The 23,381-nt window shown below is 43.7% G+C and overlaps 1 protein-coding gene across 1 annotated transcript; it reads left to right on the top strand.

Annotated features, from left to right (window-relative positions):
• Positions 1–1,170: 1,170 nt before the first annotated feature.
• On the top strand, positions 1,171–20,875 carry HHIPL1 (HHIP like 1). The gene is made up of 9 exons (XM_027730849.2): positions 1,171–1,464; positions 6,193–6,839; positions 9,112–9,255; positions 9,535–9,863; positions 11,710–11,836; positions 12,167–12,312; positions 15,329–15,410; positions 17,233–17,315; positions 19,962–20,875. Exons 1-9 carry the CDS (start codon positions 1,171–1,173, stop codon positions 20,477–20,479), a joined length of 2,370 nt encoding a protein of 789 aa, XP_027586650.1. The 3' UTR covers positions 20,480–20,875.
• Positions 20,876–23,381: the final 2,506 nt, after the last annotated feature.

Here is a 23,381-nt window from a genome sequence, read left to right as displayed (position 1 = left end):
GAATGACCAAAAATAAAAGGGCAGAGAATTCTCAGGTGAGATCATCAGGTGTTCCGGTTGCCTGCACATTTGCAGAATTTTTAGTGACCTTAGCAGCAGTTACATAAGCATACAGAGAGAAAATAAACTCCTATTAAATGCTGTAACACATATGGTCTCCTGACAGGATGTTCCAAGCCACACAGTAATTTTATAGTCCATATGCACTGTACAGTAGTTCTTTGGTCTCAAAGCAGGAGTCAAAAATAGCATATCAGCATGAACTCCACATTCTTTGTCTTTGAGGGGCAGTCTGTGTGTTAATATTAAAACACATAATACACTGTGTCTAGCTGTGTTTAACAGAAAAAAAGTGCCATCTACATGGGACTTGATCTTACTAGCTGATAACATCACATATGATATGGCTATATGATGTGCAAAAATCCACCACTGCGAGTAAATGTTTTCCCAGGGTGTGCCATGAGGCACTTTAGGGTAAGAAAAGTGTCATCAGCGATTTATTTGGGGGGGGGGGGGGGGGGGGGGGGGAGGCAAAGAGTTCCTGGACAGCGTGGAGGGAGAACTATTCTGAATGGGGGAATATCTTCATAGAGCAACATATGTCACCTGGGCTGTCTGGGGCCACACGGTATAAAGACCCCACCAGTGAGTCTCATCCCAGGACGAGACTGCCAAAGGATGCAGAAGCACTAGTTGTACTGAAGCTAAATTTTGTTATTAAATATGTCAATCGGCCGTATAAACGCCGAGCACTATATTCTTTAGTGTTTTGGTCATACAAAAGCCTCGGCGACAGAACCGAGCTCAGCAGCCAACACTTGGGGAGTCAGCCTAGGGAATTTGTTCCCAGTACGATCCACTCTGGTGTCGTATGCTCCACTCTGGTGTTGTGTGACACGCTGTGCTGACTGCCCAGTCAAGTACCTGCCCGGCTGCTCTCTGGGCGGAATCAAACCAAAATCGCCCGTCCAAAGCCATCACCGAAGCGTGTCCGTGCGTCGAGCGGCGCCGCGACCCCGAGAGCCCGGGGCCGTCCGTCCCGGCGCTGACAGACCTCGGGGCGGCCGCTCTCCGCGCCCCTTCTCCCGCGGGCGGAGCGGGGCCGGCCGAGCCTCCGGGCGGGCGGCAGCGTCCACCTCTGTCCCGGCTGTCCCGGGGGGCAGCGCCATGCGGGGCCCGCGGGGGGCTGCGGGGCGCGGCGGGGCTGGGGCGGCCCTGGCGCTGCTGCTGGCGGCCGCTCTCGCCCCGCGCCCGGCGCGGCCGCACCCGCAGTGCCTGGACTTCAAGCCGCCGTTCCGGCCGCCCCGGGGCCTCGCCTTCTGCCGCCGCTACGCCGAGTTCGGCTGCTGCGACCCGCGCCGCGACAGCGCCCTGCTCCAGCGCTTCTACCGCCTCAGCGCCCGCCTCGACGGGCACAGCTACGCCGCCTGCGCCGGGCACCTGCAGGACCTGCTCTGCCAGGTGAGACCAACTGCAGGACCAGCTCTCCCGGAGCTCCTGCTGCATAGCGGGGCTCCTGCCGCACAGGGGCTACAGCCGCGCTGGAGGCTCCAGCCGCACAGGGAAAGGTCTTCCGATGCACAGGGAACATCACCAACCGCACAAGGGTATTCCACTCCCCGCAGAGAGCTCTGGCATCAGCATGGATGCTTCTGCCCAGTCGTGGGGCTTTAGCCCAGGTGTGTGTGCATCTACCCGAGCAGGGCTGCATCAAGCCCAAGTATGGATGCTTTGGAACAGACATGGGTGCATTGATCCCAGGGGGATGCACTGGCCTAGGCACAGAGTCTTTGGACAATCCAGGGGAGTGTGAGCCTTGGCATTAGTTCCCAAGCCTGGACAGGAGTACAGGAACCACCTCACAGGTGCATCAGCCATGGTATTCATGCCTGGGCCAAGACATGGGTGCATTGGCCCACACATGAGTGCATCAGAGATAGTGCAACAGCCTAGGCACATGCTCCCATGCACTGGCAGGAGCACCTGTCCATCAGCAGGTGTCCCAGTGGACCTTTTGTTCTTTGGTACATGTCTGAAACAGGAACAGGGATGTTGTTCTGCTTTAATTTATGAGCAGCAGTGCTCTGAGGTTGGTATGTGGACAGTTACAAGTGGACCTGGTGAAGACACCCATGGGGACCTGCCTGCACAAATCATGCTCCTTGTTATGCCCAATTAATGGAATCAGGTGGGTTTCTTTGCTTTGGGTTACACCATCCTGAGATGCTTTTAACATGTGTCAGGTGCTAACAGTCCTGATGATGGGCGCAGAAAAATGCCTGAGGATGTGGCCTAGAAACCTCTGTGATGGCCATCCTTCACAGGGAGGAATTTCCACTCAGGGTTGTTGTTCTGTGGCCAGATCTGATAACAGGAGGATCACAGTCTGCACAGAGCAAAGCCTCTGACCCTATCATCAGTGGTGCCCTCACATGTATGAAAATGCCCCTGAGACAGAACAGTGGAGGCTCTGCGCTGTGCAAGTGTAAATCTTAAATTAATTCAGACAGTGGAGTCTCCTCTGCTCTGCTCAGACAGGATCAAAGTGGCTTTTCAGAAATCCTACTCTTAGCATTTTGCAGGATACCTCTTGTGTTCCTGAATGCGTGAAGAGAAAGACAACCCTTTTCCACATCAGCTTCTAGAGACTTGACTTCTATCTCTCATTGTACTGGTAGCAAAAAAACTTTGAATATATTCCTGAAACAAGCGATGTCCAAAAGTCATTTGCAGATAGGAAACCAGTTAGCAGTGCCTGATAAGCACTCCTGCCTCTGGAAGTGGTAACTAAATCTCCTATTTTTGTCAGAAAGCCAACTGAAAATGTGTTCAGAAACAGAGATATTTCAATGTGGGATAAATGATTCACTAAAATGTTCAGATGAGCTCAGTGCGTCACCAGCCCAGATGTGGCTACAAAATACCACCAGTGGCTGCACAAGCATGAAATGGAAGTTCAGATGCTGCAAACAATCTAGAACATTATGCTTCCATTCGTCCATTGTATATACAATTGGTATCCTAGACCTGAATTAATAAGTGGTTTTCTGTGGCTTATTGAGCACACTTCTGCTCACAATTCCTGATTTCTCTCAAATGTGATCAAATTATTTTGACAAGTGTCTCAGCTTACACTTGTGGTGAGGATTCTTATCTTCCCTTAAATTTGTAGAATAATTGAATAGTTTGCATTAGAGGGTATCTAGTCCAAGACCCCTTGCAACAAGCAGGGACAGCTTCAATTAGGGTTGCTCAGAACCCCATCCAACCTGTCCGTGAATGTTTCCATGTATGGGGCACCTACCACATCTCTCGGCAACCTCCTCCAGTGTTTCACCACCCTCATTGTAAACAACTTCTTTCTTATATCTAATCTGTATCAACCCTCCTTCAGTTTGTCTGGTTGTATCACTAAACACCCTTGTAAAAAGTCCCTCTCCAGCTCTCTTGTAGCCTATCTAGATACTGGAAGGTGCTATAAGATTACCCTGGAGCCTTCTGTTCTCTCCCATACTATGAAAGAGCAGATGCTTCATTCTGCTTCTCAAGGAACATCTTGCTTAAAGGCTTGAGTTTCCAGATGGAGATGGACAAGGAAGGTCAGGGATACAGTGAAAGTTAAATGCTTTTCTGAGGAGTCCTGTTGCTTCCTCTAGGCTCACAGCAACAGTAAATAAGCCATTGTTTGACGTGGATGTTCCTTCAGATTCAGACTGTTGTAATTCCTCAGATAAGTAGCTGCCACTGAATTCCTGGAATAGATAGGATGGATTTGGCTAGCTTGTCTTAATGTTTTCTGATGAGTCATTTTCATAGTGCAAACCCTTTTCAGTGCTACTGAAGTTACTGATGGTTTGTCCATTAGTTTCCTTGGTCTTTGGACCACATCATAGTTTAAAATGAATGAACAGACCATGTAGTTTGGAAATGAGAATTTAGAACTGTTAGTGATGCTGGGCTGTGACTAAGGGTAGAGTTTCTTGGTATTTTGAGCTAAGCGAACATGACAGGATAATGTGAAGGGTGAAGGACCACAGCATTTGCTTCAGAAGCAGAGAAACTCAGAATCAGGCATGAGGCTCCATCTCTCATGGAATAAAAGTTGGAAAATATTTCACATGTGTCTGGAAAATACCCTAGGCACATGCTTGGGTACTATCTGGCTGGTGATAGATCTCTGAATATCACTGTCGGTGTAATGCTGCTGTAATTAGCCATATGCCACCAGGAATATGGTAAGGATGGAAGAAGTTGCCCACAATTGCTATTCAAACACACCTGAGGCTGGTGTGAACAGCCTGCAAGGCAAAGCGACAGGGAAGTCATACTTCTGGACTACTTTTAATTCTGAATCTGAAGCCAGGGCATTGCTTTATAATGCATAAGATCACTGCTTGCTGTGAAAGATGCATTCAGAGAACTGAGGTACACCAGGGTACTCAACGGAGGGGCCTCCTTTCTCTGAATGAGAAACCTCCATAGGCAACAACATATTGAGCTCTCACCCAGCCCCCCCATCAAATTCCCTTTCTGTGTCATTTCAATTTGCTTTCTTAGGCCAAATTTTCAGTCATTACAACTGAATGGACTAACGCTCCCTCTCTTTCTGTCCCTCTCCCTGGCACACCTCGTGTAACTGAGCCGAGTGCATTACCCAGTCTGCCTGTGTAATTTCAATGATTTGTGTCACACGCAATCTTCTTTTTACCACATTCATTGCTGCTCATTTGAGGGCATAATAACCTTCATTTTGCAATGAATGGCTTGACATTCCAGGAGGAAAGCTTATTGTGCGCTAATGATCTGTTATATGGCCCCTCAGTTTATTATGGTATGTAATGGAAAATAAAATAAAAATTAAATATTGTGTGTACTTATCAGCTAATTTAAACAGTTCAGTATCTCAAATGTTGTATCTTTTCAGCTATTGAGTAGTGCTGTAATCTGCATTAAGAGATAGCTCCCTATAGATTTAGAAACAGTTCCCTCTATTTTTTTCTTTTTACTAAGCTGGTTTTGCTTAGTCAAAAAAGAAGAAATGTAAGCTAGGAATAAAAAATACAGAATTTATTCAAGTAGTATAGTTTCTCTTCTGATCTTTCTTGCCTCAGTCGTTTATCTACCCTGTGAAAATAACTGAGCCTCCACAGAGTCATGTTGCATTTTTTGAAGAGCACTTTTGAAGTGCTTGTTGGGAAGATGCATTACAACTGGACAATATTGCGTGTTTGTTACAAGGAAAAGCCCTTCCAAAGCAGAACTGAGTCACTTTGGTCAGTTTGTAATTTACAGACAGTTTACTGGAATGCAGTTTTTCATAAGGAGGATGCACTGTAGGAGTTCTCACTGTGGAGAACGCAATGAACTGTCTGAACTTGATCCAGTCCTCAGGTGGATTTCCAAGGCTGCACCTTCCATAAACAAAGGCTGAGCTGCAGGTGCGGCCAGTGGACATTGCCTGGATTGTGGCCTTTGGTGCTCGCGGAAATCCCTTGCAGAACTTGGTGAGCCATGTCATGATTATGAGAAATCAAGAGATTTCACCACTCCTGATTGGAGATATAAACTGTCTATAGGCAAAGATCCACTAGCAAAGGCAGCTGGACCCAAGCAAGGATGGTGTATGTAGGGAGAGCATCCTTCTCCCCTCTTCTTCTACTTTCTCATTCCACTCCTTCCAAGCTGTAAATCCTATCCATGTCTGAGGTGCATATCTGGATTATCAGATGATGAGGTTGGAATGTTGTAGGCTTTGGCCCTGGTTGCCTTTCCCATTCCCTCATCAGTCTGGAGATACAGGACCTGAATCTTCTCAGCTAACTCTTTGGTTTCACTTCTGTGCTGTGATGAATCTTCTTGTTATTTCATAGATAAAGTCACAGCATCCAAGAAAGAAAAGTCTCTTTTTCCCCAGTACATCCCTAGGGTGATGTAGCAACATAGGCACCATTTCTGTGATTGAAATAAAGAAGCATGAGGAAGCCAGCTTTCACCAGGAATATTGAAGATCATTTCCACAAATGCTGAGATAAACCCCCTTTTTAAGATCTTTTCCTCTGTTAACGCATCTTCAGAATAAACCACAATGTATCTTGTAATTAAGATGAAATATCTTCAGTTAGTATCACCGCTCAGCTGTTTCAAATCTGGTCCAAGAAATTACTTGAGATTTTTTCTCTCTCCTTCTAGGAATGCTCTCCATATGCAGCTCACTCATATGATGCCGAAGATCCCTCCACCCCCGTGCGGACGATACCAGGACTTTGCCAGGACTATTGCACGCAAGTGTGGCAGAACTGCCGCTCCATCTTTCGCCTCCTCTCTGCAGACCGAGAGTTAATTGCACTGGAAAACAACATGGCAAAACTCTGCCGCTATCTGACCTTGGAGGACACCGACTACTGCTTCCCACACCTGCTGGCTAACCAGAACCTTAACCAAAACCTGGGGTTAGTCACCGCCGATGCGGAGGGCTGTCTCCAGCTCTGCCTCGTGGAGGTCGCCAACGGGCTGCGCAATCCTGTTGCAATGGTGCACGCCAACGATGGCACCCACAGGTTCTTCATTGCAGAGCAGGTTGGCCTGGTGTGGACCTACCTCCCCGATGGATCCAGGCTCGAAAAGCCATTTCTGAACATCAGCGAAGCCGTACTTACCTCCCCGTGGGAAGGAGATGAGAGAGGGTTTCTAGGTATTGTCTTCCACCCTAAATTCAAATTTAATGGTAAAGTTTATGTTTACTATTCAGTTGAAGTTGGTTACGAAGAGAGAATCCGGATCAGTGAGTTCAGAATTTCTCCTTCTGACATGAATGCCTTGGACCATAATTCTGAAAGGTATTGTATACACATTTCTCTGCCAAACGTATTTAAGATTTCAGAGGGCAACTTGTGCATTTTTAAAGGCTATTAATGAATGGGACTTATTTAGCTTAATATTGTTCTTGCAATCCAGTGTGTTAGCACGTTAGTCCAAGTCCATGTCTAGCATGTTGAAGTACAGAATGTGTGTGTCCTCCATGGATGAACTGCAAGTGTTCAGGGATAAAACATTTACAATTCTCAGTTCTAGTATGTCAGAGGATTTAACTGAACATGGATGAAACATTACTTTACAGTTAGTATTTTGGTTTTTTGGTTGGGTGTGGAGTTTTTTCTGTTTTTTATTTTTTTGTTGGTTGGTTTTCTTATTGTTATGATTACACTTTAAAATAGACATTGGCAAATTCACTCTGAAGCCAAAGGTTTCCAAAATCAGTATGAGCAAACTGAGTGATACCAGACCAAAGATGGATTTGGTCCCACGTTTCTTTATCTGAACAACACCTCAACCCTGTGATATTAGAAATTTAACATCAAATTAAATAAAATGCAAGCCACTATGTTATTACGAAGTGCATTTTGATTGGAAATGTAATTTGTTTGAGTCTGGTCCTGCAGTTGATCCACATCAATATGTGTCTTGTTTGTGGAGTCAATCTATAGATTTAACCATGTCATAGATCCGCTGTTTTGAGAGATCCTTGAATGTTATGAGTGTTAAGATATTTGCTTGATATGTGATTTGAATCAGGGGCTTTCCAAATACTCTGCTGTGGATGATTCTAGCTCAAAAATGCATGTAGCCTAATGATAGAAAGGGGATACTGGTTTATAAAACAATTAGAGCAATTCAGTGTAAGCAGCACTGTAGATGACAGGTAAGGGGAATTAAATGTGGTCCTCAGGAAAGCAAGTCAGGACCTTAAACCTGCAGATGTCAGGGCCCATGAGCTGTCTTGTTTAAAAATCCTCAGGGTCTATGTTTGTAACATTTTCTTTGCTTATTTAGCTTATGGTTAGTACAGCAAAAGCTTAAGGAAACAGAATTGTGGTCCTGTTGTGCTTGTGTAGGCACAGGTCCCACTGACTTCATCCTGTGATGCTGCCCAAGAGGGAGCTCAGGCTGACATGTGGTGTGCGTTGTCTCGGCAAAAAGGCGTGTGTCTGTTTATCCTCAGATACTTGCTCCATTTTGGGTTTTTTCCATCTTCTTTGAGAGGCTGAGGAAGATTTACCTCTGTGTCTGCACGGGATCCTCCTTTGCTCCTTCTGCTAGTTGGAGTCTGTGCACTCTTGCACAATTACCTTATCACAGAGGTGGTGACATTTAACAGGAGGTGACAATAACTCCATAGTTGGGTTCCTTCCCACAACTCACAATAACTATCAGTATTTCAGACGGGGAAAAAAACTAGCTAAAAATGAAGCAGTGTAAGTGAATATTATAATTTGCTTTTTTTCATGCACTGCGAGCATGAAATCTGGACTTTTTTTAAAAGCTGGAGTGAAATAAACTTCAGTTGTTACACCTGGAAACCTTCACTGCATAGATTTGTGGCTTTACCATTCTATAAAATTATACTTTAGATATTTCACCCTTTCCTTACTATGAAAGGTGCATAAAATAAACAAATAAAAGAGAGAGTTTGGGTTTAATATTAAGGTAAAGTTTGTTGGTACTCCTTTGAATAACCTTGGTCAAAATGTCAGTTTTTTGGTGGGGCTGCTTTTAACTGCTCTTTAAACTCATAAGGTCCTGAGTGTGTAATTCTCATTTAAGGATTCTTCTCTCTGTGAGAACTCAACTATTCCTTAATGTTTGAAAAGTTTTATGTTTGCCTTGAAAGAGCCTGTCAGGATTGTGCCAAATGCTGTACAGATGCACAGATGGACTAGAGTCCTTTCTCTTGCAGTTTACAACTGGATATAAACTCAGGTGCCTTTTCTTTAAGAAATATAAAGAAAAATAAAAAAGAACTTTAACAAGGAGGAAGAAAGAATCAGAGGAAAAGTATAAGTAATAAAAATATATCTTGCCGTGTGATTTCACAGATTTTCCATATTGCACAATTTGGCGTTTCTGTAATCTGGAAAATATGTTGGAACTATTTAAGGTTAGAAAATCAGTTATGGCCAAGCAAAATTCATTAACGTGGATGTGGAGGAATTTGTATCAAAACGGACCTGTAACCTTGGCATCTGTCAAGGGCAACATTGGCATGACATTGCTCTGCCCTTTGCTTAGGTAATTGGCATAGATTATTGCCTTCTCCCTGTTTTCATTTAGGATAATCCTGGAAATAGAAGAACCTGCTTCCAACCATAATGGAGGAGAGCTGCTCTTCGGAGATGATGAATATCTCTATATATTCACTGGAGATGGAGGCATGGCTGGGGATCCTTTTGGGACCTTTGGAAATGCCCAGAACAAGTAAGTGTGGATCCATCCCTGTCACAGCTCCAGGCTACCAGCACTGCTCCACGGAGCAGTGGGGCGTGAGAAGTCAATGCCAGCCACCTGAAGGCTGTTTGGAGGCAAAAGAAATTATCTTGAAATGGTTGCTTTTTCAGAGATATTCAGAGACTCGTCTTTTTCAAGACAGAAAGAATGAAACCCTAAACCTTCCAAAACCCCCATCTCTGATGTTTAAGCAAGGTCTAGTTTTATTTCTTTATCTTTTCCTCTTTTTCTTTTCTTCTCCCAATACAGATCAGCCCTGCTGGGCAAAGTGCTGCGGATTGATGTGAACAACAACGACCGTGGGCCCCTGTATCGGATCCCTCCTGACAACCCTTTTGTCAATGACCCTACGGCTCGCCCTGAGGTCTATGCCTACGGAGTGAGGAATATGTGGCGCTGCTCTTTTGATCGGGGTGACCCTCACACCAAGGAGGGGAAAGGGCGGCTCTTCTGCGGAGATGTGGGGCAGAATAAATATGAAGAAATTGACATCGTCGAGAAAGGGAAAAATTACGGCTGGAGAGCGAGGGAAGGGTTCAGCTGTTATGACAAAAAACTTTGTGCCAACTCTTCAATGGGTAAATAGATGTGTTCTCTAAACTACCTGCATCTCCCACTGCACAGTTTTCTGCGCCATCATTTTTAATTCCTGCCCTCAAAGCCTGGCTGCTTGGTGGTAAATATACCTCTTTGAGATGTAAATCTATACTGTCTCAGTCTAGAAGGGAACTGACTTGGACATAAATATTGAAAGTCCAAATGTTATTGTTTCTGAATTAGGAGGAAAGTGAAACAGGCTAGCTGTTGTTTTTCTAGGTGATCTGTGTTGTTAGTCAAATTACTTGGTAATTCTGTGGCAAGGGGACAATTTCGTCTTTGCCACATAAAATAAGCTTTCGTGCAAGAGCAAGAAAAATTTGGAGCAATTGTATTTTTCTCCATAACTCACAAGTAGTTTCCTTATTTTTTAAAAAAAGAGCAAAAACATATTATGTAAGCTGATCGACCTATATGCACACTGCCTGCTTTGCAGGTATCTGAATGTATGGTGTATCTTTGTTTCTTTTAGCTATGCCAAAAAGGAAAAGCTTATTTTTTTCAATTTTTTAAACTGATCAAAACTGGATTCAGGGTATTTGCTGGCTGGCTAAATTCCAGTGCACCTGTGAAGTCAGAGTGTTATTGTGTTGCAAGGTCTGATGTGGACCACATCTTATGCTGGAGCCCCTCCCCAGAGATCCAGGGGGGCAGTGGGCTGGAACTGATTTGCATCAGCTGAGATTCTGATTTTTTTCTCTTCTACACGCTATGTCCTATGTGCTGTTATTTAACTTTCTCCCTTTTATTAACTTAGCCATAATTACGGTGGTAGTGATGAAGTATTTTCTTATAAAAATTTTGAGAGCAGGGAGCAGATTTTTCACACTCCCTTTCTGAAGCAGTTGTCAGAGAGCTCGTTTAGCGCTCTCCTGTGTGACAGCATCACGTGAGCATTCGTGGCAGGCACTGTACTGAGGTCTCCAGGGATTCAGAACAATTTTTGATGCCTTTAGAGACCCTTTTGTTGGAACAGTGAAATGTCACAGCCCTTTTAGAATAAGTACAGCTGAAGTGTAGAAAACACTTCAGGTTTCACCTGCTTTAGGTGAAATGCCTCTGGTGCAAGTTCCTCACTGGCAGAGTGGCCGGGTTTGCTCCTTGAGGCATTTGCTACACAGTCAGAGAGAAAGGCTGTGAGGACAGGAAGGAACGGGTACCATGAGGTAACTGTGACCCAGGAGTTTTCAAAAGAAAGGGAAGAAGGCACCAAATCAAGACCCTCAAAATCAGGACATCTCCCTCTGTTTTATGTCTGTCTTGTATTTTAACTTATATTTTAAATGAATATGCCAGTACTACATCAAGCCTCTGCCATACCATAAATATTTGATGGCCCTTTCAAGTTAGCTCCCCCATCTCAGAGGAAGAGAAGCTATTTGTGCTGACATCTGACATATCTTTTCATCAGTGCCTGCAGTCTGGAGTTACCCATCTCTTTTTTTCCTTTCACCACCTAAAAAAAGCTGCACTGAGCAAATATCTCCTGCATGGATGGGGTGACTCCAAGAGTAACCTGTGAGTTCTTAGTGAAACCACCCAGGCTCTGTAGAAATGGGCCAGAAGTGGCACTAAAAGAGATGGGCTATAGTGGGAGAAGGACACAAGAGAGCAGTGAGGTCTCGGTGAGTCTTGGTGATGGGCAGGCCTATCAAATGTGATTCCAAAGAGGTGAATATCAAACTAAATACAACTCTGTCATCACTTCATTTAAATAGAAGGTGCTCCAGTGAACCTGACTGCACACTGCTAGTCTCAGAACAATCTAGATAAACAGCTATTCTGCAGTGCATGTCAAACAAGCCACAGATCTTTTCTGCCCTACAGATGATGTGCTCCCAATTTACGCGTATCCACACAAAATGGGGAAATCTGTTACAGGAGGTTATGTCTATCGGGGCTGTGAGTCTCCAAACCTGAATGGCCTGTACATATTTGGTGATTTTATGAGTGGGTAAGTAAACACTTTGGACACTCATCAAGTTGTACCCCAAATGTCCCCAAATGTCCCCAATGTCAGCCAAAATGTCCCCAAATCTTATGGTACTTAAACCCTGCCCTCTTTTTTTTTTAATGCATTTGTGTTACCACTGAAAGACAAGGGGTTGCATGCAGGGTGTATAATATATTTGGTTTAATATTAACAGTTCTTCATTTTTCAGAGAAGCTGCAGTTCCTATTGCAGCTACTGTGGGTAGGAAGCATTAAACATCCTATCAGGTGTCCACATTAGTGTTCATAAATCACCTTGGTTGGGCTGTGGAAGTGTTCTTTTGCCTTGCAGACGCCTGATGTCTTTGAAGGAGGATCATGCTACTGGAGAGTGGCAGTACAGTGAAATCTGCATGGGGACAGGACAAACGTGCATGTTCCCTGGGCTTATCAATAACTATTACCAATACATCATCTCTTTCGCTGAAGATGAAGCAGGTAATCTTTTAACTTTTTTGTCACACTGGATGACATATTTGTGTTTTCTCTTCAGACTAAAACACCAGAGAAGGGATCAGAGAGGGCTCCTGGGAGCAGCGAGTGGTGGGGAGGCAGAGCATGAGTCTATCAGTCTTTAAAATGGGTGGGTGAGATTCCCAGCATCTCCTAAACACCAACCCAAATTACAATGCTAATTTTTGGGGTCTATGTGCCATAGAGTGCCTGCAGGAGGAATTGGAGAGTCAGTTCCCTTGGGACTGATTCTGGGTGCACTGGACTGTGCTGCTGCCTGCATACCTACCCTCTGGAGAACAGGGAACAGTGGGGGCAAGTAGAATAAAACACAGCTTAGAAAAGAAACCTCATTCTTCACAGTGCCATTCCATGGGGAATGGAGGCCCTAGCAGCCTGAGAAGCTGATACCCAAGTGAGAGCAAGTCTATGTTCTTGGCTAGTCAAGAAAACTGTGGGCATTATTAATGGATACAGGGAAGCAGATGTCATGAACAGCAATTATGTACCTGCTCACCCTGGACTGGAATATTGGTAACTCTCAAGGTGAAGCAGAATGAAAGCTCTGTGTTATGTCTTGAGTGAGGCATCAGCAAAAGGCTGCTTAAGTCCATATTTTATTAGTGTCACCTGGGATTTTCCGTTGCATAGGACTGAAAGTCTCAGTGGAGCTTTGCACAGCTGTGTTTTCAAAACTGGAGAAATTTTACTTTCTAGAAGGGAGATGCTGTGATTTGAAAAGGAGGAAATAAAGAATCCTGGGGTGAAAGCTGGTGGTTGCTCCCATTGTTTGTACAAGGCTATTGCAGAGTGTGCAGCCCCTGCAGCCCCTGGAAGCGAATGGGGGGAGCACGAGCCTTACAATGTTCAACACCATTGCTGAGTGACACACCACATGTGTGACCCAGCAACGCAGGAGTTGTGTTCTGCCCTGTTTCGGGGGGGTCCTGGCTCACAGTCACAAGCACCTGCTTCCAGAATGCCCCAGCTTTTAAACATCTGGTTTTCCTGCAGATTATGTCAAGTTTGGATGTTGCACAAATCATATGAATGCAAATTTTAGTTTGTAAATGCAAATCATCCAAATTAAGTATTATCTTGAAAGTTTGACTTCTTTTTTTTTTCTTTTTTTGAGTTAAATTCCAATTTCTTTAATGGTTAATATTCATGGAAGTTAGAGATATTTCACAGTGCTGTGGCGAGAAGGATATCTTACCCTAAAATCAAGTAACTTAATTCAAATCATCTTAATGTCAAGTGCAATATCAAGCTGTTAATGGTGGCCCTTGCTCATGCACGTGGGAATCATGTCCCTTGTCCTCCATCTGTCAACAGACTCTGGACAAAGTAGGGGTGAAACACTGTCACCCTTCTGCCCTGCACTTTTCATGTGTACCTTGATTAAGTACAATAGAGCTGAGTGGAGATTTGGGCTAGAGTATCTCTTCAGAGGTAGTTAGTTGCTTTGTGTTTGCTTTATAGTAATGGGAAAAAATTTGTTGATAACAGTGTAGTGAGGTTGCTTTATCTTCGGTGAACAGCTTTGTCTTGCACCTTTTTGTGTGCTGGGAATCTAATTTTTTACTATTTTTTCACAGTTTATTTTAAAAAGGTTTTCTTCACAGAAGTATTTGAGTTTTGGGGTTGTTGCTCTGATGAATGTTAATCTGACTGGTGTAGTCAATGTGTTTATTTGGTGGAGACATCTATATTTTTGGCTCATTGCATGGCCGTTATAAAGCCAAAAGCCCTGTGCCTGAGCAGTGGAATGTCCAGGACACCCCAGGCACTGTGCCATGTCTGTGGGGCACATGTGTGTAGCCTGTGTGCTTCATGGCCTTAGCATCCATACTTCTGCCTGATAATTTTCAGGAAAGAGAGGCAGGATGTAAAGCACAAATCACTGCACAAGATGCAGTGCTGGGTGTTTCCCATCTCTGTTTGGATCAGGGCTGCCTCTGGCCTGTCATTAATGAAGCTCACCAGAAAAAGGAAGAAACCAGCCAGGGATGGCCAGAGATGGCTGGTTTCTACCCTGGGAGCATCAAGAGGAGCTCAGCCCAGGGCAACACAGGAGAGCAGGTAGGAGGAGGGAGGCTTAGCACCAGCTGCCACCAATCCCCACACCTTCCTTTGCTCACTCTGACCCCTCTGCTCCTTCCCTTCTTCCCTGTAGGGTAACCATAGGGCACCTAAAGAAACCTGCCTTGCTCACTAAACCAGTCTCCCCATCTCCACTGCCTCCTTTTTTTTTTCTCTTCTTTTTTTTTTAAATATTGCTAATTTATTTTTTTTCTCTGATCCTTTTCTTGCACCTCTCAAGCACTTCAGCTGGCAAAAGAGTGCCAGAGGGACTGCTTATCCCAGTCTCCCCTGAACAACAGGAGAAGGATAGAAATGCAGTTAAGAGAAAATAAGTCAAATAAATGGTGATGGACATTGTTTGGCTGAAGGTTGAGCTCTATCCATGTGACCTGACAGAGGTGTGATAAACCAAATGCATTTTGTGTGAGATACATCTCATTTTGTGAGTGTCCTAAAGAAAGGAAAAGCAAAATCTTATTCTGCTGTCATTCACCCAAAGGAGTGCTTCATCCAAATGAGCAGAAGACAGTGAACTTTCCTAATTTCCTTTCATTTCGTTTCAACAAAGGTATTCAAGCTTTGACTGGTTTGCATTAGAGAAGTCAAAGGACACAGATCAGAATGAGATGACAAGTGAAGTCTGGGCAGGTGAACTTGCAGTGGAAATTTGTCCAAATGATATGATGCTATGTAAAAGGTCCCACCCACTAAGAGTATTTTATGTCAACAAACTGCAGATAAACTCTCACTACAACCCCAAATTTTAACCTGCCTTTTTTCCTCCAATATCCAGACCTCCATGCTGGTTTGCATTTCCCGATGCTCTCTGACCTGTGATACAGAGTTAATGTCTTTTTGCTGTACAGGACAGAAACTCCACGGAAAGTTTTCATGGCTGTGCCTGTTTTCTTCCCAGGGGAATTGTACTTCATGTCTACTGGTGTACCAAGTGCCACGGCTCCCAATGGAGTGGTGTACAAAGTGGTGGACACCTCCAGGTATGAGATGTTCTTGTTGCAAAGCCTGGGTGTGGTGCAGTGAGTCCAGGTGTGGATGTGGTGAGTGATGTCTGACTCACTAACTCTTCTCCCATGATGGGCCCTTCTGTGAAGATTGTTCATGGAGCATCTGGAGCAACCCATTGTGGGTCTGCTTTGCTCTGGCAGTCGTGGGGCTCTGCACTGCCTGGTGCCAACTTGTTATGGGGCCTGTTGGTGTCATGTGGGTTGGGAGATTTGTTCGTGAATGCTAAAGCTGAATTTTATAGGTAGCTTGTCTTTCTTGGGCAAAGTTGCTCTAGATTCCTGCCCAAAAGGAGGCAGTTTTTCTCCAGGTGTTTATTCTCAGTTCCTCTCCATCCCTTGTATCCAGCCGCATCTCCCACAAGAGCCCTGTGGCCAGGCAGCTGCAGCTGAAGCTGGACCAGCATGACCTGCAGTGCTTTCTTGGGCAAATCAGAAATGAATGTCAAAAAGTGCATTTTTTTTTAATATTTCAAAGAGAAAAATGGATTGGTCAAGAAAACAGAACCATTGTTACACCTTCTGGATTCCACGTGTGTGTATCTGAGACTGGGCAAGGCAGGGAATAGCTGTGTTTTATGGGAAGACTTACAGATGTTTTTTCCATCTTCCTGTTTTTTAAGCATTACTATTATTGGCTAAACACCAAGCTGCTTTCAGCCAGAAATGGAGAGTGAGATTTTTGCAGCTTTTATTGTTTTATATGGATTAAATTTACAACTTTAGCTATCTGAGCATTTTGAACAAAACCACTTGTCTAGTTTTATGTTGAAACCAGTCCCCAAAGTTAAATAACCCCAGAGCTGTCACGTGTTCTCCTCCAGCTCTCCTCTGTCAGGAGCATTTTCCATTATCTAACACAGCAGAAGAGTTCCTGTAAACTATGTATTAAGAGTCTGGTATTATGCAACCTTTGCAAAAATAAGGAAAGCAGAAGTCAAAAGAGAGTCATAAGTTTAAGTTTAAAAAGAAGGTTTGTTCATGTGCAGAGTACAGAAAAAACTCACAGAAAAATTCATGAAAGTAGGAAACATCCTTGTGTAGGTAGCTGAGAGAAAAACTCTCTGCCTTCCACAGAAATGCAGATGCAAACAATCCTAATAACAAAGGAGTTATACTCTCCTAATGCAAACACCATGCATTTTTGAGCCAGTTTGAAAACCTCTGAAGAAGTCTGAGGATTAACAAGACAGCTGTCATAGGGAAAAGTGGTGAGGAACTACATGTAACTTCTCAGAGGTGAGATATACCTCTATGGCAAACAAATCTGTGTCAAAATAATGCACTGTAGTAAGAGAGAGCCCCTGTAGGAGACACTTAGACCTCATTTCTGAAACTAATGCATTTTTGGCACTACCTTTGTTTGGGCTTTCTGAATGAATAATAGTGTGTTATTTTCCTTCCATGAAGACAGTCTGAAAAGTTGTGCACACATGACCTTTATGTCAGATGTTCAATACACACTGTCTAGTTTTGTATTTTTTATTTTCAGTTTGACTAATCTCTTTCTGTAGTGCTTGAACTTGCCAATGCTTTATTTCCTTAATGGATTCAATAGTGGCAAGTGAAAACATAGCCAGAGGACTCCACTGCCTTGTGAATATTTGGACTTTGATCAGTGGAGATCTGTGATTGTTTAGTTATGCTTTCTACTGTAAAAGATTACTTGCATCATTTAAACAGACATTTATTTTTTTCCAATGAGCATTACATTCATAGAAAAACAATGGGAAGCAACAGCTTGCAATACCAGAGGAAAGGAATTAATTGTGCACTGTACGTGTCCCTTTTTTTACAGGAGAGCACCACCAGGAAAATGCCGAGTTGAGCCATCGCCAGTGAAAGTAAAAAGCAAACGCATCCCGTTTGTGCCAAAGGAGAGTGAGTGTCACTGTTGCTGCTTATTATTGGTGCATCTTAGCTGGCAGTAGATACAAACTCCACACATGTGTGGAGACCACCCAGAACTTTACTCTTCAGAGTATCCTCAAAATTAATTCTTAGCAGCTGTTTTAGATCTGAAGAGTTGGTTCAAATAAGGCATAAAGTATTTCCCCTGTCCTGGCCATGTGAAATTTGCTTTGTAGTTTCTGGCCCTGTACAATTTCCCTTTTCCATGCTACATTGTACTTGTTTCATTACCACCAACTGGGTTTCCCTGTAACTGTATGGAGACCCTGTGCTCAATGGTGCTTTTCAGTGACGTGATTTTTTGCAGAGCTTCAAGTTGTGAGGAGTATTTCAAGAGATGAAAGCTATGATTGCTGAAGGGTTGGGAAGTAGCTCATTGAGCAAGATGAAGGCTGAATCATTGTTAGTTGAAAGTGAGAGAATATGGGATGATAAAATGCTCCCAGAAGAACAAGTTATCAGCCATTTAGGTGAACTTTTGGCTTACCCAAACCCTCCAGGGCTTCTTGATTGCTTGATACTGCAAGAAGTATTGAAAGTAAAGAGCAGTCAGTGATGTAGCTGAAGTTGCAGCAAGCCAAGTACTATTTATGTTAGACACAACAACCTAAATACAACATTAGAATCTCAGGATTAGATTAGGCAGTATCACTGTTCTTTTCCCCTGTGCATTTAATTTACACACTAGGCAGTACTTTGACAACTTCCCTTCAAAGTCAGCATATTCTATGGACTTTGTCACAAAGTTAATATCACTGTAGGGACTATAAAGTCAGGATACTCTAAAGTCAGGATACTTTTATTTAATTTTTAATTACATTAATCATATTACACTGCATTTGAGTCACTGACAGTTCCCGCAGCTCTGGCTTCAGGGAAAAATGAGGGCACTCAGCACCTTGCAAGACTGAGTCTTTAAGGTGGAACAAGATCTGAGGCTAATTATTGACTGTTGACATGCCTGAGCATTCAGCACATCTTCAGATATATTCTCCTTTGCAAGCTGGGCAGCAGTCTCCAAACATTAGTAACTTGTTTCATGTTCAACCAGTTCTATCTCTGTTTCTGCTTATACATTATTCTCTATGCAAGTCCAAAGTTCAGATTTTTAAACTATACAGATAAGTAGATATTTTGGGTTTGTTTACAAGTTAGTTTTCATCATAAATTAAAACATAGAAGTGGTGGGAGAGATTCTACGAAGTGTCTCATGAACTAAATTCACTTTTTGGCGAAAACCAAACACAAACATTTTGATTCTGAAGCATGCAAACAAGGATGCGTAGGTCTAAATATTTACTGTTTTGGTTAGTATTTAGTGTGAATGTAACAGAATCACTAAGGCATGTGGCTTGCATTAGCTGGATGAGTGCATTTGTTGTAAGTGTATTTTATAAATAGCTTAACAAAGAGTAATATATAATAACAACTTGATTCAGTGAGGTGAAAAGCAGTCCCAGGTGACCACTAGCTTTCATACAGCCCTACAGATCATTATATGAGTTCCAGGATTTTTAAGTGCCTTGCTAGATCAGGCTCCGGCAACTGAGCTGTGCACAGGTAAGGCTTTCAAATCCATTTCTTGCCTTCAGAACCTCAGCTACCAAAGAAGGGAAATATTTTCATGTCTCAAACACAATTCCTCTTCAAAGAGCAGCAACTGGAAAAAAGAATGGACCACTGCAAGGGTTTGTCTTCTGGGGACAATAGATATTAAGTACAAATAAGACAGTCATATTTTTCCTCCTCTTTGTACTACAAAGCAAATGATGAATGAGAGTGGATAAATCTGGGATATAATTCAAATAGTCATGATGTCTTTGCAAATGTCTGTGACACTGTCCCAGCTCAGTTGATTGTTATTCTGAGAAATTCTGAATTGATTCCTTCTGGCAAACTAAAACTTATTTTTAAGCTAAAAATAAAGCACATGTGAATAAGCAAGTCCAGTAATGCCTGGAAACTGTGACAGCAAAGAATTTTCAGCTCTTCAGAGTTCAAGGCTCTTTTTTTTTTCATAAGGAAGAACAAACCCAACCTCAAATCCTGTTTTATGTGTTGTCCTGGCAACTCTGTTCCTCTTGCACATTCCAGTTGCCAGAGAGAATTGATTTTGAATGTTCCTGATTTCAGCTCCTCTGAATAAAGCATCTGACCCAGTGGGGAGGCCACGCTCTCCTCTGGTAACGATCCAATCCTTAGAAATGAAGAGAAGAGCAGAAATAGTGCCTGTCTTTAGAATGCTTTCTGCAGGAGAGAAGGCTATGGTGGGGAAGTCCTCTGCTGACTGTGAAACTCCAGCGCCCACCCTTTAAGGGCCAGGCTGAGATTTTGCTTATTTGCCAATAAACTGCTTAGAGTTTCCTTTTTGGGAGAGGGCTCACGTGTTGGCATTCTGCCCTGCAGTCCTCTCTGCTAACTGAAAGCAGCCGACCTTCTTTTGCTGAGGAAATACTGGCTCACTGAGAGCATTGTCACTTCTCAACGGGATCAAGTAGGCAAATTGCAAGAAATTAGTTAAATAAGTAAAAAATCAGCACTGGTTTCATATAGTTGTCTTCAAGTACTGTCCACAGAGTGACAGACTCATGGTTTCCCGGTTTTTTTCCCCAACAGAGTTTATCATGCAAGCACCGATACCCCAACCCCGGCTGGAGACCACGACCGAGGCCCCATGGGGAGGTAGGCCAGACCTCAGAACCCCCACCACAGCAGCGCCCAGTGGCAGGACCCCCAAGCCCAGGAAGGGAGCAGAGAAGAGGGGGCAGCGCAGGAAGAAGAAGCCACGGAACGGCGCCGTGCGGCTGATGGAGCGGGGGCGCCGCGGGCGCGGCCGGGGCCGGGTGGAGGTTTACATCGACGGCGAGTGGGGCACCGTGTGCGACGACGGCTGGAGCTCGGCCGCCGCCGCCGTGGTGTGCCGCCAGCTGGGCTTTCCCTACGTGGTGCGGGCCACCAAGAAGGCAGAATTCGGGGAAGGGACATCCCTCCGCATTCTTCTGGATGATGTCCAGTGCTCCGGGCAGGAGAGGACGCTGCTGGAGTGCTCCCACGCCGACGTCGGCAAACACAACTGCTCGCACGAGGAGGATGCTGGCGTGGTGTGCAGCCGGGAGGAGGTGGCAGACTGGTGACAGGGGAATTGGGGAAGGCAGCAGAGGGACTTGGAGCACATCCCTTTCTTGCCCAACCCTCTAAACCAGCTGCAGTTTTGCGGAGGGTGTGCCCTGTCTGGAGGGTGTCGCGTCTGTTCAAAGTAACCTCGTGGTTTTCTTCATGTTTGTCCCCATGTATGTGCCTTGGAGGGAAAGAAAAAGTAAAACGAAGCAGTGGCTTGAGTACGTTGTGGGCAGGGACTACATTTCTATGGGTTTTTTAATAAGAAAACCTCAAACATCAGCCTTTATAGATTAGAAAAGGGATGCATCCTGTTGCCCTTTCCCTTTCAAAATACAGCATTCCTCAGCTGTGCTTCACAATGTTTTGCCAAAAAATAAATTCCCAAATGACTGTGTTTTGCTCTAATGGAATCATTTGTGTTGTTTGCCTTACTTTGCCACCTGCAGCTCTGAGCAGCAGTTTTTAATGTGTAAATCTGTGCCTTTCTTTGCAAAATGCAAAAGTATATATTTTTTTAACTTTCCACTCACTAGTTTAAAGAAAAATTATTTTTCTCTAATCCTTTTTATTGGTATAAACCTAGTGGTCATCAAGGATAACTGTATCTAAGCAAAATCAGATTATTTAGAAAAAAACCATTACATACTGCCTGGAAAAATATTTCTGCAGTTTACACTAACCCCAGTGGAAAGGAAATCTGACCCCTTTTACACGGACAGGATTGAAAATCTGTCCCTTTTTACATTAACAGGATCATTGTCCTGTTTAACCCTGAAGATACTTCGTATGTGTTCCTCCACTCTCCCAAATTATGTGAAGCCACATGTTTCAAGCATTCAGATTTCATGAGTATGAGTTACTACACAAGAGGTAATATACTGAAGTAATAATCCTGTAATATTTAACTCTTTTTAGGGCATATTAAAAAAAACCACACAAACCCCTTATTTTGTCTAAAATATGTTTTTTCACCTGAGTAGTGATTGAAGACACATGTTCTCCTCTTGTGGTCTCCCTGTGTATGAAAGTATTTTGCTTGGTTATTTTTTTCCCCGTCTTTTGATAACTACTTACTGCATTCCAAATTTAAGCTTTAAGAAATTATAGCTTTTTGCTTTGTAAACAAACAAGACCTCAAACCCATGTGATGTGTGCCCATACCTTGTTTCGTACACGACTTTCCCAAGGTTTCCATGTCTGGGCCACAGGTGCAGCTATAGACCTGCCTTAAGCAGGGTTTCAGTGTTGTCAGAAAAGCAGCTGTGATGGAAACAGCAAGCATTCCTTAACAATAATGTGGTAAATAGGGATGTTATTTTTAAGGATAAAAGAAAAAGCCTGTAGTGTTCAGCCAGTTGTAAGCACTGACATCAAGTAGTTTGTTCCCTGGGGGCATTAGCTGTTGGCAATGACTAAACCCTTGGACTGTTTTTGTTATTATTAATGTCTTGCAATTACTTGTCCACTCCATGCTTGAAAATTTTATTGAATGAGAATGATCAGAACATCAGTATGTATAAGCAGGGTGACAACCAACTCAGTGTGAAAATCACTGCAAAGGCCTATAGTTGGCAGTGTTGGGTAAGTAAGATCTAATCCCACTGAAGATTTTGTTTTGCAAAGGTATGGTTGATTCCTGCATCAAGCGTAATCTGTGGCAAAAGATCCGGCTCTAGGTCAGCTCATTTATTAACTTTTTATGAGAGTTTTCCTGTCCACATATGCCAGGCATGGAGAGGAGACAACAGTACAGCACTGCATGTCAGGCTTGAGCAAGGTGGCTCTGATGGTTTTGTAAGGTGCCAAGGTCCAGTGCTGCCCATGAGGGACGTTATTTCCACCCCCATCCTCCCCCTCACAGAATGAAACAGCAAAAAGGTTTATCTCAAGCCTGATTAAGTCAGGATGTCATGCCCTTAAGCCAGAAAAGATTGAGCACATTTGTTTGTCAGTACCTTCAAAACAAAGATTTATTTTTTTGCCTGGTAAATGAAGGGGCACCAGGAAACATTTCCTGTCACCAGGAGGGAATGAGCTGTGCTGTTAAATCTTCAGAGCACTTCCCAGCATGCCTGTGTCCCTTGCTAACCTGCACCCTCCCAGATCGCCCTGGGCTAGGTCAGGAGTTACTGTCAGTTGGCCTGATAACCAAAGAATGACTGCTTAATTTGTTAGTGTAGACAAAGCCTTCGTGAAATCCAAACCCAAGGTGGCTATTTTTATTAAAGGATGGAAATTCCCATTGAAAGACCCATTGTAGGCCTTTTGATAATTTGTTTTCTGGATGATACAGAAACAAAACTGTCTTTGGAGCAGATCAAATGTATAGGGAGACAAAATGACGGCTTTATTTTAATTTTTTGCCTCTCCTGTTGAACAGTGAGTATAGCATTAGTATTTGGGCAGCTCACTTTTTTTGCCCCCTTTACTTTTACTGTGTATGCTATATCCTGGTTTTAGGGAGATGCCAGACGAGTTGCGGACCACAAGGTATTTCATTTCTATGCATGCAGCAATTCTTTAAATCAAGATTTTACACCATCTGTGCTCTGCTCGCCTGTCCTGTATGACACTTAAAGACACCCTAGAGAGAAAAAGGGCTTCTGGAGGAAGCAGCAGTGACTGTTTTGAGAACCATGGTCCCAGAGGCTCATGCCATGCACGGGGCAATGGGGAAAGGCCTGAATTGCAAAGGTCTTTCAGGGCATCTGCAGTTCTGCATAGGCATGTTCAGATGATCTTGTACCACCTGAGGTTTTTATTTTGGAAGAGCAGTAGGAAAGGAAATTATCCTTCAAACTTTATCACAGAAGAAAGATCTCACTTCAGTTATTCATCTGCCTCTTCCTGCATGTCACAGCTTGTGGCATGACACAGCACGTTGTCATGCAGTCACACAGCCCTGTTGGCTGATGA

The sequence above is a fragment of the Pipra filicauda genome, unplaced genomic scaffold (assembly GCF_003945595.2).
Source record: "Pipra filicauda isolate LSUMZ 115617 unplaced genomic scaffold, ASM394559v2 scaffold212_size3012638_pilon, whole genome shotgun sequence".
Taxonomy (NCBI): Eukaryota; Metazoa; Chordata; class Aves; order Passeriformes; family Pipridae; genus Pipra; species Pipra filicauda.
This window is presented reverse-complemented; position numbering and strand designations above follow the sequence as displayed.